Source organism: Mesocricetus auratus, unplaced genomic scaffold, assembly GCF_017639785.1.
Source record: "Mesocricetus auratus isolate SY011 unplaced genomic scaffold, BCM_Maur_2.0 Super-Scaffold_100018, whole genome shotgun sequence".
Classification (NCBI taxonomy): domain Eukaryota; kingdom Metazoa; phylum Chordata; class Mammalia; order Rodentia; family Cricetidae; genus Mesocricetus; species Mesocricetus auratus.
In genome coordinates, this window is record NW_024429199.1 from 12,998,468 (window position 1) to 13,015,921 (window position 17,454).

Below are 17,454 nucleotides of genomic sequence, written 5' to 3' on the forward strand. Positions count from 1 at the left end.
TGAATTACAGACACGAGAGCAATGACAGCTGTTGAATGTGTATTCTATAAATGTCAGCCAAGCTGAGGTAATGGCAAGTGTGATTTATTAGCAGGAAAATAAAAATGATCAAAACCTCACTTGGAAAATCATCAGAATACATGATTACAAGCTGACATAATTAGGAAACCAGGGACAGAACAGCTCCAAGAGGGATGTAAAATCAAGCGTTTTACTCACGGGGTCATTGTACAAAGTGAATATAAAAGTGGTCTGACTTTGGGAAAACTAAGGAAAAAATACTAAGACAAAAGGACCAATGTTAAATATAGCACTCTCCAAAAACATGTATCATTATCTTCCCTTGATATTCATGCTTAAACAGCTTTTTATTCCATCATTTAAATGCAGTAATTCAGACAGTATAAAAATTATACAAATTTAGTTTCAAATCATTTGTAAGGCAAACTGCTAACAGTATTACCCGAATGCCACCATTTGTTTTGTTTTGTTTTGTTTCCTGACCTGTGGTTCTCAGAGGACTCGAAGGTATTTTCTTCCTGAGCATGTAGTAACATGTTGGATACTTGATACTGAGCCTCCAATAAGAGAAGAGCATTGAGATCACAGCATACCACACTTAATAACCTACATGAGAAGAAAAGTAACAGTCACGTGAAGTGCAGGGGGAACATTCTTAAGATTTTAAAGTAATACCTGAGCCTTGTAAGAATGTCTACATAGTTATTTCCAGCTTGTTTTTATTTCAGGCAGTCTCACTCCACAGCCCAGGTCAGCCTGGAACTCACTCTGCAGCATAAGCTGGTCTCAGACTTGCAGCAATCCTGCTTCAGCTTTGCAAGTGCTGGAATTATAGGCATGAGCTCCCACCCTGAACTCTCAGACTTATTTTTAAATATTCAGATTTGTAATAGCTGTTTCAGAAGTTATCCTTAATTTTTAATCCAGACTTTCCAAACGTTATCTGTAACATCATGAATATGAGAACATTTTTCTTAGTCAGGCTCATGGTGGGCACCTGTAATCCTAGCACTTGGGAGGCTGAGACAGGAAGACTGCCACAAATTCAAGGTCAGTTTGGAATATAGAAGATCCTGTCTCAAAAAAATAAAATAGCAATAACCACAAATACAGTTCATTCTTCTCAACTGTTACTTGAAGATTCATCAGGGAATATTAACAAATCCATTCAAACTACAAATTACCATAAGTTTCTTTTAATAATTAATTACAGAAGGAATGATGAAATAGTAACTTCGTCTCTAATCTAAGACACGCTCACTAAATAAAATCACAGTATTAAAGTGGCAGTATCAAATGGATTTTCTGGAAATGGAAAGCTTAGGGTAGGAAATGGAAACTTCAGAAATCGGTGCCTCGCGCAACCCCCATCAGAGAAGGATGCTCTTTCAGCAGATGGGAATTCACACAGAGACCCACAACTCAACCATGTGCAGAGAATGAAAGACTACCGAGTACTCAATTATAAATGGGATGTCTTCATCAAAGTCTTCCCTTCAAGGCCCAGGGATCTATGGAAAACAGGGGGCAGAAATACTGTAAGAGCCAGTGGTGATGGATGACTCCAAGGGAGCAGTGTCTTCTAGACACAACAGGACTGATGACAACACGTGAACTCAACAGAGACTGTGGCAGCATCCATAAAACCTATACAGATTCAAGCCAGACAGGGTTCCAGCACTGAGAGGGGGAAGTAGACATGGACTCCCACCCCAACCAAGTTATGTGCAATTGATACCCACTGGTAAATGGGCAATCAGTTTTCTTTGACGATGTGTCATTGGCTTTATCAACCACACTTCAAGGTAGGCCTCACACCCAGGAATAGTTGGCCAACACAAAATGCAATTGGACCCCATGTTTTCTTGTATGCTTTTTGTTTATTTGTTTTGTTTTGAGGTAGGAGTTGGGGTCTTGTGCTTTGGTTCATCTTTTTGTTTGTTTGCTTTGTCTTATTGGTTGTTTGTAGTTTAATTATTTTGGATCTTTGGATTTTTTTTTGAAAGAGAGGAAGAGATGGAGCATGTTGTGTAGAGAGGTAGAGGAGAGCTGGAAGGAGGTGGGAAGAAGGAAAAAATATATACCAGACTCCCATGAGCTTTTGGCCAGGCAGATCACCAAAGGCTCCCAAAATAATACAGAATACTGATGTATTATGACAGTATGGGGAGGTTCACTACACTGTCACTACCTTTTCATGTCTTTAGAAATCAAATGAATTTCAGATTCTGGCACAACTACATGTTTTTAACCTGTTCAAAGCATACATAAATAAATATTTTTATTAAAGATAGCCATTTGATGACATTGTCTTGAACCTGGCTACAACTATTCAGAGATATAAAACCAAAGCAAGATCCAACCCAACGATTTAGAAAAAATATTCCACCCAACTTACAGAAACCAAGAGATGAACTGCTGCTACTGTTGAGGCTCAATACAGATGAAGCAAAGGGAAGATGAGACATCTAGTCCAAAAACCAAAACCAAAACCGCAGAGAAAGGAGAAAAAGAGTACACAAAAGACAGTTTTAAACACAAAGCAAGCTCAAGATCAGCCAAAGGACATTAGAAAAAATAGTACCTAAACGGGTTAAAGAGATGTGCAATGGGGAAAAGGCTCTTCTCATGAGGACGTGAGTTGAACCCCCAGAGCCTACATAAAAACCAAAAACAAACAGAAAACAAAACACAAAAAAGACAGTTCAGTGTCGGTGTGACTACAACATGGTGAAGCCTGGAGAGAAAGAACTAGAATGGCATCCCTATAAAAACCTTGTGAGGAGCTCTATTAGGAGAGACAGTGCAAAGGGAGAGCTGCCATGGATAACACGACAGGAGGCCTGAAGATGATAGAGAACCTTTAGTGAACTCCCTCAAACTGTTTCCATAAGATGGTGGTAAGTTCTCCACCACGTGATTTGATCTGTCAGTCTTTGTGCCAAAAAGCTAGCTGCAGGCTAAGACCATAAATGTATCTTACACATGAAGGGGTTGGGGGAGGCTGGGTTTGTGTTCCCATCCCATCCATAAGCACTCACCTTCCCAGCAGAGGCCTGTCAACTGCAGAGGGGTGTGGTTAAGAGGCAGGGAGAAGAGGGTCTATAATCTAACATGGGAATTCCTACTGGATTGAAGATGCGGTGGAAAAGGAAGCATCAAGGATGATGGAAGATGCTTAGGTCAAACAAGCAAGAGAAACTTGTAACCAACACACACATGCGCGTGCACACACACACACACACACACACACACACACACACACCAAAATAAGAAGACTTGGGCAGAAACTAACCAACCTTTTTCTTCTTCCAGCATACTAAATCACTGACTTGATGATAAAAATGACTATCAATGGATCTCTAAATTAATATGGTGTGATTCATGTGAACTGGAGCAACTCTATTTATGAACAAATTCATAACTCTATAGATAATGGAGAATTAAGACAAACAGATGACATAAGATTTTCAAAATCATACAAACACCAGTAGTAGTTCAAAGTTTAAAAAATTAACTACACAATAAATCAAAAGGAAGTCATACCCGACCAAATACAGTTCATTATGAGGAGAAATGGCAAGTGTATTATTAAAGTCTGTCTTGATGTAATTCATGACACGAATACGTAACCGAGCAAAATCATGTCATCATTTGATAAGCTTCCCATTAGGGTCTCAAGAAGAGAAAACAATCCACCCTCTCCAATTTTTAAGAAAAGGAGGGACTTTAATCTTTTCAAAGGTCTCAGAATTTACAAGCAAGTACCTTTTGCTGTGAAACGTAGATGAGGTAATACTGGTGACCTAAGGCTCTAGTGCAGGCTCTGATAAACCAGACTACCTCAGTTCTGGCAAGATCTATCAACCTTCTGGCAAGTTCAGCTAATGGTGGAGAGGAAAATCTTGGGGAAGCCAAATGGGTATGAATATTCCCCACCATTTCCATTTAACACTAAAAAGTGGGAACATGCATTCACAAGACAGAAAATAAGGTTAAATGCAAATAAACTCAGGTCAGTGCATAGTTGCCCCTGTCCTTCCACCTACTACAAGGAACCTCATGGCTGGCTTCTAAAAAAAAGAAAAAACAGAGGCCATGTCTGATGCGCCCGTGGTGCTTTATTTTACTAATTCTATCTGACAGATAAATATCTAGAGAAGGGGCACAGGGTAGCTATGATGACCCAAGGACAAAATCGTAAGCTCCCTACGACATAAGTGTCTCATTGTGTCTATAATGTCTTTACTAAATTTCTGAGCATGAATTTTATAGATTCAAGTTCATGTCTAAGTATCATGTAAAGTAACCATCTGTATGTTCTGATTATTTGTGTGTGTGTGTGTATACACACATATATATATTTCTTGCTACACACACACACACACACACACACACACACATATATATAGTTTCAATTTTATAGTGGTGAGTGGTTTTCACTTGTGTGTTATCTTCCAGAACAAACGGACAAACTGACATCATCAGATGTTACATGTGCTTATGGTAATTTGGCAAATGAAACACAGAGATTATTAGTAATGTTTTAACTTCCCTACATAAACAATAGACATTTAATGTTATTTAGAAAAGACATAAGGATTCTTATGTGATTATAAAATTAAAGTAATGTAAGAAACTGCAACTCTAAGATACAGATAACTTTGGTTACAATTACAGAATATTCTGAAATTAGGCAGGGGCAGATGTATACAAATAACTTAGGATTGTATTATCATATTTAGATAAGAGTGGTTTAAAGTAGGATACTGAAAGGCTTAACTTAATGAAAGAGTATCTTTGTGGAAGACATACACAGGTCTCATGAATCCCATGCCACTCTTCAATTGAGTGCAGACTGTACCTTTAATCTTCCTCTATCCAGCTGAGTATGTTAGAGAGAGTTGGCTAGTGGTTCTGCATGGTATGTTGAGGTGCAGTGTTACATGACTTAGGACTTGTCCCCTGCACATGCTACCTGCCCATTAGTCATGCAGTAACTGCCCTGGTTGTTAGATCAATTGTTGGATATCACAGCGCCTGTCCTGAAGCAACATTTACGGAGTAGCTTAGCTGAGGTCATTCCCATTTCATCTCAGCAGATACGTATGATATCTAATCTTAAATTATTACAAGAAGAATGGTCAGGGAGGCACAATGGAGTACTTTCGATGAAAGATAATATTCAAATAAATCTTAGAGCATACAATCAGTACTCAATCTAACTACTATTAATCTCTTACACTTAATTTATAAATAAAATATTTATCATAGCATAGAAAAAGTATAACATATATAAGCTTTAGTATTATACAAAACTTAATGTATTCACTGCACATCCTGGCATGGAGTTTCTACGGTAAGAGGGAGGGAACCACAGTAGAAACCCCAAGGTCAATACATAAGCAACTAAAATATGATCCTGTCGTTCAGTTGATAAAAAGAAAGTAACTAGAAATTACAGGGGAAATGTTACACATACACATGGGTATGTGTGTACTTACATGTACATAAATGAGAATTATGTAGGGAAGCCAATAAGATAATACTTTGAAAATCCAATACATTTACTTATACTAGCAATGACCAATTGACCATTGCTATGAAAAAGAAAGCTTTCTAATAATAGTAAAGCATGTAATATCTTTTGAAATATGAATAGCATAGGATTTTTATGAAGATAGCTATTAGAATAAGATTGAAGAATGTAAGTATTAGAGTAAGTGGGCACAGATTCTACCTACATTCTAAATTTAGCAAAAATTTGAATTCAATTTAAATATAATCAAAACTACTTTCAATATAGCAATAGTTAATTAAAATAATTGAAAATAATTAATCAAATAATTTACATATTTTTGTAATTTAATAGATAATTCTCCCAATCAAGTGCTTACTACTTTCCAATACTGGGAGAGGTGTTAACACACTTCACTTAGTAGTTAACTCCACAAACACAGTCACTGTCAACATGTCACCCATCAGGAACCAGGAGCAAAGAGGTTGAAGATCCAGCATGTCACTTTTGCAATCAGTCACTGGTGGATGCAGTCACACACTGTAATATATATGCTACACAAAACACTGTAGGAAGAAAACAAGTCCCCCAAAGCTGCAAATCTTCTAAAAACCATAAAAATTTAATGTAAATAATTAAACAATATTTAATTAAATGGGGATATATCGTTTATAGATTAGAAAATTTGGTATTATAAAATTGTCAATTCATTCATTATTGATTACAGAATGAACACAATGATAATTATAATAACAGTAGTGAGGTTGGTATGACAAGCTGATTTTAAATTTTATGTGGCAAGAGAAGATCAGAAAGTAAACAGGATATTTTTTGAATAAACAAAGGTCTTTCTTTATCACTACTTGTAACTCAGTACAGAGGTACAACTCAAAAAGCTTGATACTTATACAAAGATAAACAAAAATGTCATTGAATAAAATAGGAAGTTTTAAAAGACCTTTGACTTGTCTGAGAATTATGTGACCACAGACAGACAGACACACACACATATGCATGCATACATGAATTAACAAGAGCTAAAATAGGAAAAATGTTAAATATACTTTTAATGAAAAAATATACAGCCAAAATATGGCACACTCACATAGTGGAATAGTATATGATAATTAAACTATAAATACATGTAATGTTAATTTTAATAACATAATGCTACACAGAAAAAGCCAGATATGACAGGGTATATAGTCTATGTTATCATTTACATAAAGTTCATAAAGCAACAAATTAAGATGTTCTTTAGGAATACATGTCTACATAATAAAATATTAAAAATATTTAAGTGTCATAAAAATCAAAATAATAGAATCATTGGGGGAATATAAGTAGCCATGAAAAAACAAAGTTTAATAGTACTAGCAAATCTTGCTTGATTAGTATTGCATGGGTAAGCTGTCTATAACAATTTGTTAAACTGCATTTTTAAATTTTATTTAATAATTATATTTTAATATTTCATTAAAAACAAGTGTTATGCTACAGTGGCTAATGAGGAAGAATATATCATTATAGCCATATGAAGCATAAATGCATATGTGACTTGTAAACAGATGCTGAATACTAATAGGGGAGTACATTTTAATAATGATGCATACAGATTCTTGCCAGACTTGATATCAGTTAATGCCATTTGCTCCTTAATTATGCATTCATCTAATAAACAAATCTTAATGGCTCACTAATTATACCAGCATATTTGTATAAAACAGCAGCTAGACTAAACATAGAAGGAAATAGCACTTGAGTAAAATAATATTATTTTTGTCAATGTGATATTAAATCTAAATTAACAAAGCAAATAAAATATGCATTATTTTAGTACTCTCTCCATTTAGCAAACCAGAAAAATGGCTAGTAAATACATTTCAAATCTTACATATGAGATTTATAAACAACAAACCATCAGGTTTGATTTTTGTCCAAACCAATTCAAATGGGGCAGGGTGCTTCCTTTACATTTAAAGCAACAAGGTTATATTCAGAAATATACTTTCAAGAATGAGATCCTTTCAAAACAACAACAAAACTATTACAAAGAAAATCACCTTTCTTAAATCCACAGTCACTGGTAAATCATAAAAATTTTCAGAACTTCTTAGAATTTCAGAAATAACACAAAAAAATAAAGTAAGTTTGCATAATGTTATCAACAGCGAATTAGACTTAAGTCTTAGGAGAGCGTACTTATGTGAGTAGTCCTGATATGACTAGAAAGAGGAATGGGAAGGGGAAGAAAGATGAAGGCCTAGGGATGAATAAGGTCAGAGCACATGACACACTTAAATCAAAACATCTTCATAAAACTCTTCAACAGGCCTGGTGGTGGTGGTGCACACTTTTAGGAGGCAGAGGCAGGTGGGTTTCTGAGAGTTCAAAGCCAGACTGGTCTACAGAGCAAGTTTCAGGATAACTAGAGCAGTTACATTGAGAAACCCTGTCTTGAAAAAAAAACAACAACAAAAAAACCAACTCATTAATAAATATGACAAATACACAAAGAAAAATTGGATTATTCTCAGGGAACCTGCTATTTACTTTTCCATTGATCTTCTTTTGTTTTTCATTTACTCTGTTATTTGACAATTTCTTATAGGTACATGATGTAATCCCATTACTTGCTCCGCAATATCCCCTCTTGCCTCACTCTCTTCCCTGCCAGTCCCTTTCCTAGACTCATGGCTTTTGTTTTGTGAATCATTGAGTATAGGCAGGTCCATCAGTGAATGAGTAGATACCGTACTTTAAGATTCCCCTCTTTGGAAATGCTCAACATCCTTAGTCATCAGGGAAATGCAAATCAAAACAACTCTGAGATACCATCTTAAACAGATCAAAATGGCTGAAATCAAAAATACCAATGACAGCTTATGCTGGAGAGGATGTGGAGTAAGGGGAACACTCCTTCATTGCTGGTGGGAGTACAAACTTGTATAGCTGCTGTGGAAATCAGTATGGTGATTTCTCAGAAAATTAGGACTTAACCTACTTTAAGACCCTGTAATACTACTTTTGGGCACATACTCAAAGGAGTCTCACTCATACCACAAGCATATTTGTTCAACTGTATTCATAACAACATTATTTTGTAATAGCCAGATCTTGGAAACAACCTAGATGCCCCTCAACCGAAGAATGGATAAGGAAATGTGATTCATTTACATAATGGAGTACTACTCAGTAGTAACAATGACATCCTAAAATCTGCAGGCAAATGGACAGAACTAGAAAAAAAACATCATGAGTGAGGTAACCCAGAACTAGAAAGACAAATGGAGTATGTACTCACTCATAAGTGGATACCAGACATAAAGCAAAAGATAACCAACCTACACTCCACAACCCCAGAGAAGCTAGAACTCTCTTCCAGAAAGAGACAGAAGCAGACACAGAAATCAATAACTAACCATTGGGCCAACCTCCTGGAGTACAATCAAAGTGAGGGAAGAGTGACAACATGAAGAAAGGAATCAAGACCATGAATGGGAAACCCACAGAATCAGCTAACCCAAGCTAGGGGGGATGTCACTGACTCCAGTCTGACAACTGGGGAACCTGCATACGACTGAACTAGACTCCCTGAATATAAGTGACAATGGTGTAGCTGGGACAATATATGAGGCCACTGGCAGTGGGTTCAAGATCTAATTCTAATGCACAAACTGACTTAGTGGCAGCCATTCTAAATGGAGAGATACCTTGCTTAGCCTAAACATGGGGGGGCGGGGTGTTGCCTTGGTCTTGTCTCAATGAGATGGTGGGACAGACTTAGAAGACCTGCTGGGGGAGGCCTTACCCTCTCCAAGGAGCAGATGGGGGGTGGAGTGGGGATAAGTAGGGGGAGTGGGAGAAGAGGAGGGAGGAGGAGTGGGGAATTGGAATGTAAAAAATAAATAGTTTAAAAATATATTAAAAACAAGGTTATCACCAAAAAAAAAAAAAAAAAAGAGACATTTCCCTCTTTGGTCAAAAGAGCAGCAGTTACAGTTGCAGGTGTAGCACACAGTACCATCTATGAGCCAGACTCAATTTTTTTTCTCTTGTAACTACAGAAAATTTCCCACAAACCACAGATTATGCTACACATGTAATTCATATATTCATAAAATCTACTGTGTTCTTAGGGTCAGTTTAACTTTATCCTTCAAAAGTGCCACTTTCTTTTGATAGCAGAGTTAATGTGTACAAATAATTGAAGACCTGATTATGCTTCTGGCAGGTTCTTTTTTTGTGCCAGCCTTCTCCGAGAAGAGAGTGGGCAGACAGCAAAGAGTATAAATAAGAAGTACTCTGTAAGCTCGGAATTAACAACCTTTAAATGGGATAAAGCCACTTAAAAAGGATCACCGTGAAAGATTGAACTAAAGAGGTTTGAACTCTCAGTAGCAGTGGGATGCTTGTTGAGAGCCATTACAGGGAGAAGTGTTAGAGCTCTAGAAGGGTCTATAGCTCAAAGTTCTCAGGAGGAGGAGGTGTCAGCTGAGAGCAACCCCTTGAAGAGCAAGTCTGCAAATCAGGGGTAGCAAAACACCTTGAAGCCTTGAGCTGTGGGATGAATCCAGGGGTGGGGCCATGGGTCTTGGAGGCTGGTAGCAGCTACAGAGACAAATGTCCTGCTATAGCTATGCTGGAAACCCCCATTGTGAAAATGTCTTCAGTAGACTGGTCTGAGGGCAAGCCTGCCAGGCATTTTTTTTATTGATGTTTGATGTGGGAGGGCCAAGGAGAACAACCCAGTAAGCAAGACCCCCCCCACCCCCGCCATGCTTCAGTTCCTGCCTCAGAGACTTTGATGTGGGAGTGTAAGGTAAATAAACCCTCTTCCCCAAGTTACTTTATGGTGGGGGGGGGGTTTATCACAGCTAATCAAGCTAACAGTCAGGAAGAGCCTGGAGATCAAGAATGAAACAGAAATTAGTCTCTCTATAGGATGGGTACTGGAGGCTAACTCCTAGTCCTCCCTGATGGAGGCAGAGACTTGAGTGTTAAGAGCTTTTCTTGAGTCTGTGCCTTGTGAGTGTTAAAGACAACCTTCGCTCTGTGATGAGCAATCTGGCCAGGATCAAGGTTCTGCAGGCTTCATTCAGGTCCCTCTGGGGCCCAGATCCCTGATGGAGCCAGGAGCTAACTCTGAAACCTTCCCTTCTCTTCTTCCATTGGCTCATGCAACAACTGACCCTGAGGCCCCAGTTCATCAAATTGATAGGGCTGCCAGGGTGCTAGCTTGCCTTGACTGGCTGACGTAAGTATGCAAATAAAATGAAGGGGGAAAAAAAAAAGAATTGATCTAGGCAGAGCTATCAAATGGTAGGGGGAGGGAAAGAACCCCAAGCCAGTCCTCCCCCCAACTAAAAGTGGCCAATCAGGTTCACCAGTCTCTGTCTCCCCGCAGGTACGAAAGAGCCTAAGAAAGTCACTGTCTGTTCTTGGTTGCTATGGTGACCTTGGCAGCCACCTGCTGCTTCTCCCACCCACCCACCAACACTGCTTTGTTCAGCCAGGGATTCAGTGCTGCAGACTCTTTTGTTTCTTTTTGTTTCTTTTTTTCTGAGGCTGATGCTGTACTGCAGCCTACCAGGAGAGGGCTCTGTGGCTCCTTTGCCCCTAAGGTTTGAGCCTCCTGGTCAGGAAGCTCCCTGGAGATTGGGGGTGACAATTCTCCCAACATAATTATGTTTTAATAAAATAATAACGCACAGGATCCTTCTACTAAAAATGGAACTCATTCTTTTCCTTGGCTGTCTGGCCCTTCGGGGGAGGATTTGATGAAGCAGTCCTGTAGCCAGCCATTTCCACCAAATTGAAACATTGCCTCCGTGGGGCGGGGTGGAGCGCTAGAGATTCAGGAAGTAAACCAGACAAATCCGGTGAAAACTGAAACTAAGATTTGCAAGGTCCCCACCCCACCTCCAAGGTCGCAAAAGCAGTCTGGTGAGAAGGGACTCCGATTGGCCAGGAGTGCTATGGGGAGCCGCTGAGGTGCAGATTTCCAGAATCCTCCTACAAATTGAGGTAGGCTTTTCAGAGAAGCAGCTGCCTTTGATCTTGGGTACTCCACTAATCATGCACTCCACAGGGTTCCTGCATTTACCTAGTTGGACTCTGGTGGACTTGAATGCTGCTCTGGTGTCAGTAGTCGATGTCAGCTAAAGTTTTCTAGAAAAGCTCACAGGACAGTCCTGAAGGGTATTCTAGAGTACCTCTCCCATATAGAGAAATGCAAAAGTTCTCCTTGTAACACTGAACCAACAGACCATATGGTAACTGTTTGCTGTAAGGAGAGACCACAGTTATCTAGGCCTTAAAGGGTAAAGGAGGAAAATGGCTAGGCTCTAGAGAACCCCTTAGCTACAGACACATTTAATGCGATTCAAACCACAAAACCCAGCTTTAAACACAGGACTGAAGGTTAAACAGAGGACCTAAACAGCCAAGTCTCTCTGAATAGGAAGCAAAAAGTAGATATAATGTAGGAAAGTAAAAAATACCAGATAAAACTTCAGAGTCCAAATCAGCTGTGACAACTGTACTAGTCATGCTTATCTCTGTAAAGTATTTCTACAGTAACCATCATCACAGGATGAGAAAATTAATGCAGTGTTGTGAGTGCTCATACATTCGTGTCTGCGTGCGTGCATGCATGCGTGTGTGCGTGTCTAGGATAATGTTAATGGGAACCTCAGCAATGCATGGGTTGGGCATTACAATCTCTGGAAGCAGTAAACTTAGACTCAAATTCCAGCTGTACAAATTAGTAATATCATCTGAATAGTTTACTTTCTCTGTGCCCTATTTGTGTCAACTATTTCTTAAAGGAGCTTGAAAATAACTACCTAAGGGAATTGTTCCAAAATGAAGTGACTTAAATTAGAACCAATGGCACGCGCCTAGGACTTTATGGCTTTGTGCAAGTGTGATAGTGTCAGGGAAGGAATGTTTCATATTTTGGGATAGTCTCAACATTCCTTCGTAGAAGATACATACAAAATAAGGCGAAATCATACAGGCATTAAAGAATAATACAGGTTGTATTATGCAGGGAGAATAATACACCCATATTGTACTGTTACTTAATCCATTGAGGAGTAATAGTTAGATAGCCATGGTAACATTAGGTGTCAAGGATGATGCAATCAAGAATGTAATAAAAACTATAGTGAGGGGAGCAGAGCAGAGGAAATCTAAATTCCAAGATCTGAGTTCCTAAGAAAGACTGAGGGCCTCAGATGCAAAAGGAGCCTACTAAACCAACAGGAACAGAGGAGATGTAAAACTACCACACATCACTCACTTAGCTCTCTCTTCTTGTAAAATAGTACCCACCACTAAGAGGAGGAGCCTACTAAACCAACAGGGACAGAGGAGATGTAAAACTACCACACATCACTCACTTAGCTCTCTCTTCTTGTAAAATAGTACCCACCACTAGGAGGAGGAGCCTACTAAACCAACAGGGACAGAGGAGATGTAAAACTACCACACATCACTCACTTAGCTCTCTCTTCTTGTAAAATAGTACCCACCACTAGGAGGAGGAGGCAGGTGCTTGTCTAGGGTAACAGGAGTGGTTCTGTGTGGTTTGGCCTTGCGTATCAATCACGTCCTCGACTTGGGCATGTTCCAAACACATTCTTAGTTCATCCCACCCCACAGTCACAAGCCCCTTCTCTCTCTGCTGCTTCCAACTGCTACAAATTCAGTGCTTTCAGGAAAGAAGTGCGCTTTATTTCTGGCAATAATTTACATATTTGCACACCACCATAATTTTTATATTCCTTTACAAATATAGAATGTATACATCACATAAAATATACGTTAGTATATTATGTGTACTTGGGTGTACGCATGTAGCTTACATTTCCTTGATACAGAAGTTTTCATCCCACAGCACTGGAGAAAACTTCCTACCTGCCTGACAATCAAAATCAAAACTGAGACAAGATTTGCGCAAACGGTAGCCACGCACACCAGCCACACACCCAAGTCTGAAGATCTGTAAAGAAGGGAGCAGAGTGGGTTTGTCAGTACTTCATTGGCATGGGAATGGGAATGTTGGGGTCTTTTCACCTACCTCTACTCACCAGATGCAGATCTGAATCACAGAACGGCTCTGGGATCTCCTGCAGCTGCACTTTAGTTTGGGCTTTTGTAAATATATAGCTTTAATAGATAGACAGATAATCTGAATGCTCAAAAGAAGCTGTGTTTGTGCTCAAAGAAATGCTCGAGCCTGGGTACAAGGACACAGGGTTATAAAGCACTGGTCATTAGCAGAAGTGGCACACATCTGTAATACCCAGCACTTGACAGTGAAGGCACAAGGTGGATAGCCTGGGCTAGGCTACTAGCAAGACTGCTATATCAGAAAAGAAACAAACATAAAAACAACAATTTTTTTTAAAGAAGCCTAAAACTGATCATTGAGATCACTGTAGAGAGAACTGATAGAGGACTAAAGATCTAACCTTACAGAAAAAAAAATCAGCAAATCAAAAGAAGACAAAAGACAGAGAGAGAGAGAGAGAGAGAGAGAGAGAAAGAGAGAGAGAGAGAGAGAGACTCTCCAATAATGATTGGTGGAAACTTAAATATTTCCTGAGCCAGTGTAAGAAATAAATTTCATTAAGACACACAAAGCTAAGAGGGTAAATAGAAATGTATGGACTGAAAGTGTGCCAACCCTTTGACATTGCCAACACCAGTTCTAAGTTTGTTATAAAGCAATTTGTCCATAAATTTATCTATGGCTTTAAAGTTTCCCAAATTCAAATTTTATACTGAAGAATCTACCTATACAATAAAACACTTACCCACTGATTAATCAATTAGCAACAGATGATTATTTAAATCAATATAAACAACAAAATGTACTGGATGTGTATATAAGGGTATGTGTGAATGTGTGCGGTACATAAATTTTTTAAATGAGGAATTTGCATTCAAGATTATATTCTAATTTCTGATACTAAAAATATGTTGCATAAGTTAATTTGGACTCTTTCTCATTACTAACGTAATGAGATTTAACTTTAGCAACTGGGTTACTGGGAATACATAATTAGGTGATTTGCTCTGATGGAATAGTAAATACTCAACCATGTTTATTATGTTAAAATAACCAATTGCTAGCTAAATGTATTTCTAAATTAGTATTTTGCTTCTTCTTCTAAAGACATATAGAGAGGTTGGTCTTTAAGATAAACCAACTGAATTTCAATTCCACCCAGAAAGTGCCTTCGCTTCCTGCTTGACCCCCGCCCGCCCGGACGCAAGTGCCGCGCCGCTCTAAGAACGTCATGTTGTTGCTGGGGAAAGACAAAACTGGCAGAAAGTTCCAGACTATCTGATCGTGTGCATGGCTGAGACAGGAGGTGGCAGTCTAAAAGCCCCGACTTGGTGGTACAGATGAAGTCTCAGGTTACAGTGTGAAGCAGCCAGAAAAGCCGCAGCCCGCCCGAGGAGCCCAGGCAGAAGGGGAAAGCGCCGCGGGTTGCCTGTCGGTGGGGACTGTCCCGGAAACGTGAGAAGGATGAGCACGCTCGGCGGTGGTCCTAAGGACGATGGTGAGGAGAAGGATGAGGAAGTGGGTGAGCACGCTGATACCGAGCAAAAGCCTAAAGGCAAAAAAGAATCGGAGCAGCACGCGAAAAGGGAACCGGACGAAAGGGCCGTCCGCATCCCCATCCCGGAAGTGCTCCAGCAGCGGCTGGCGGACGACTGTTACTACATCAACCGCAGGCGGCGGTTGGTGAGGCTGCCGTGCCAGACCAACGTGGGGGCCATCCTGGAGTGCTACGTGCGCCACTTCTGGGCGAGCGCGCTGGTCTCGGGGGATCGCCGGCCGCAGCCCCAGCGAGCGGCGCCCGAGAGGAGCGTGGGCCTCTGCAGGGAGATGGCGGACGGGCTGCGCATCACCTTCGACCACGCGCTCCCCTTGGTGCTGCTCTACCCGCAGGAACAGGCACAGTATGAAATGGTGACCTCCTCCACCTTTTTCTTTCCGACGGAGGAAAAAGCCACCGATACGGGCAGGAGCCAGGAGGCGCCCTGGCCGGGCCCATCCACCCCGCCGCCCTCCGAGAGCCAGCCCGTGGCGGGGCCCGCCGCCCCCAAGAGGCGCAAAGCGGAGGCGGAAACCCCGCGGGCTCCCAGGCGGTCCATGCGACACACCGCCCACGGCCACTGGCAGCCTGAGGACCGGGCCTCGCCTCAGGCCAAGCGCAGTGTGCCCAAGCTGTTCCCGCACTTGCAAAAGACACCTGTGCACGGCACCTCCCCCTCCCCCATTTCTCTGACCCCAGGGAAGGAAGGGAGTGCTATGTTTGCAGGTTTTGAAGGGTCCACTGAGGAAATGAATGAGGTCCTCTCCTGGAAGCTTGTGCCTGACAATTACCCGCCGGGACACCAGCCACCTCCCCCCTCATACATTTATGGCGCACAACATTTACTGCGATTGTTTGTAAAACTTCCTGAGATTCTTGGGAAGATGTCCTTTTCTGAGAAGAACCTGAAAGCGTTACTGAAGCACTTGGATCTCTTTCTGAGGTTTTTGGCAGAATACCAGGCTGACTTCTTCCTGGAGTCGGCTTATGTGTCAGCCTGTGAGGCCCACTATAGCAGCAAGAACCCCAGGACAATCTGTTAAGTTTTGATAGCTCTGTAAGCACAGCTGCCCCACCTGGCTAGGTGTTTTCCTTTCTAGGTGGGCCCATCCTGGGGGAGGAGGGGCTCAAGAGAGAGGGTTAGGCTTGGGTATTTGAGTTGTTCACATACTGTTGTAGAGGTTTTTTTGTTAAGAATTACTTCCTGAGCTATGTGGTTGTCATGCCTGTAGAGACATAAAGTTGCCTAATTAGTTAATTTAAAACAATACATGCTATTGCACAGGCTATTGTGTTCAGAGGGGACATTCATGAAAGTACATACTTTAGGCTGTTCTGATAGATATCACAGTAGGTTGTTGACAAGAACCACATTGTTTAGATATTAGCCCTAAAATGTGTTTGAAGACTCTTCTAATGTGATGAGACTAGAGAACTCTGTTCAGCACATGTGAGTTCATATTTGGACATACGATCATCTCAAAATAGTTTGGGGAAAAATCAACACTGACAGCAAAGGAGAACTTGCAACAACAGAATTTGTAACTGTTCCCTTTCTGTGAAACATTATTCTTGGTGATCTAAATAAAGCAATTTTTGTCTTGTTTGAAAAAAAAGTTATTCATAAAACTTCACTATTCTCATACAAAATTTACTATTGGTGGATAAGTGTAAAATCAAAAGAGAAAGCTGTTGCACAAAGTAGGTTCCTTAGTTTTGAAGAAAACTGACAATACAGTCTCAATGAGTGCAAAGGAAACAGAAGGCTTTGGAGAATTACATTTACATTTTAAACTATACTAAGTTTATATATTTAAGAATTACTATAGACGATGTAAACTCTCAAAAGCATACAGATTAAAACAATTTGTAATCTGATATAATGAACAGAGTTAATACTGAATGATGCTGTATTTTTGTTGTTGTTTGTTTTTTCAGACAGGGTTTCTCTGTGTAGCCCTGGCTATTCTGGAACTCACTCAGATCCACCTGCCTCTCTCCCTCTAGAGTGCTGGGATTAAAGGCATGTGTGTGGCCACTGCAAACAGATGCTGTAATTTTTTTTAATCCATGAAATAAGCAGTTTTTACGTTGAAATAAAACATCCTAAGAAAAATACATTTCTCTAAATACTTAGATGGCTAGGAAAACTAAACTGCTAAACTTTTGGAATGATTAAAGTATTCAAATAATTCTTTAAATTAACCAGTAGATTGTGCAAATAAATGTTAAATGCTTGACAATGGAGTAGACAAGAAAACTTGAGAATTACTCAGTGTGGGGAGCAACCATAAAGAT

The 17,454-nt window shown here is 40.1% G+C and overlaps 2 protein-coding genes across 3 annotated transcripts in view; one reads left to right on the top strand and one right to left on the bottom strand.

Moving 5' to 3' along the window:
- The window catches only part of Tbc1d32 (TBC1 domain family member 32), a 202,417-nt gene that overhangs the window by 67,743 nt on the left and 117,220 nt on the right, over nt 1-17,454 (bottom strand). The window contains exon 23 of the mRNA XM_005073305.4: nt 505-627. Within this exon, the coding sequence (XP_005073362.1) occupies nt 505-627 (123 nt within the window). The remainder of the gene's footprint in view (nt 1-504; nt 628-17,454) is intronic.
- Nucleotides 11,416-16,772, top strand: LOC101824436 (male-specific lethal 3 homolog). 2 transcript variants are annotated; one of them, XM_040758317.1, is made up of 2 exons: nt 11,416-11,566; nt 14,727-16,772. In XM_040758317.1, the coding sequence occupies exon 2, from the start codon at nt 15,084-15,086 to the stop codon at nt 16,197-16,199; it is 1,116 nt and encodes a 371-aa protein (XP_040614251.1). In that variant the 5' UTR covers nt 11,416-11,566; nt 14,727-15,083; the 3' UTR covers nt 16,200-16,772. The 2 variants fall into 2 exon arrangements, with proteins under 2 accessions (XP_040614251.1, XP_040614252.1); XM_040758318.1 differs by having other exon boundaries at nt 11,423-11,566; nt 14,782-16,772.

Coding starts and splice junctions, on each gene's coding strand:
- LOC101824436 (XM_040758317.1), top strand. CDS start 15,084: ATGAGCACGCTCGGCGGTGGTCCTAAGGACGATGGTGAGGAGAAGGAT.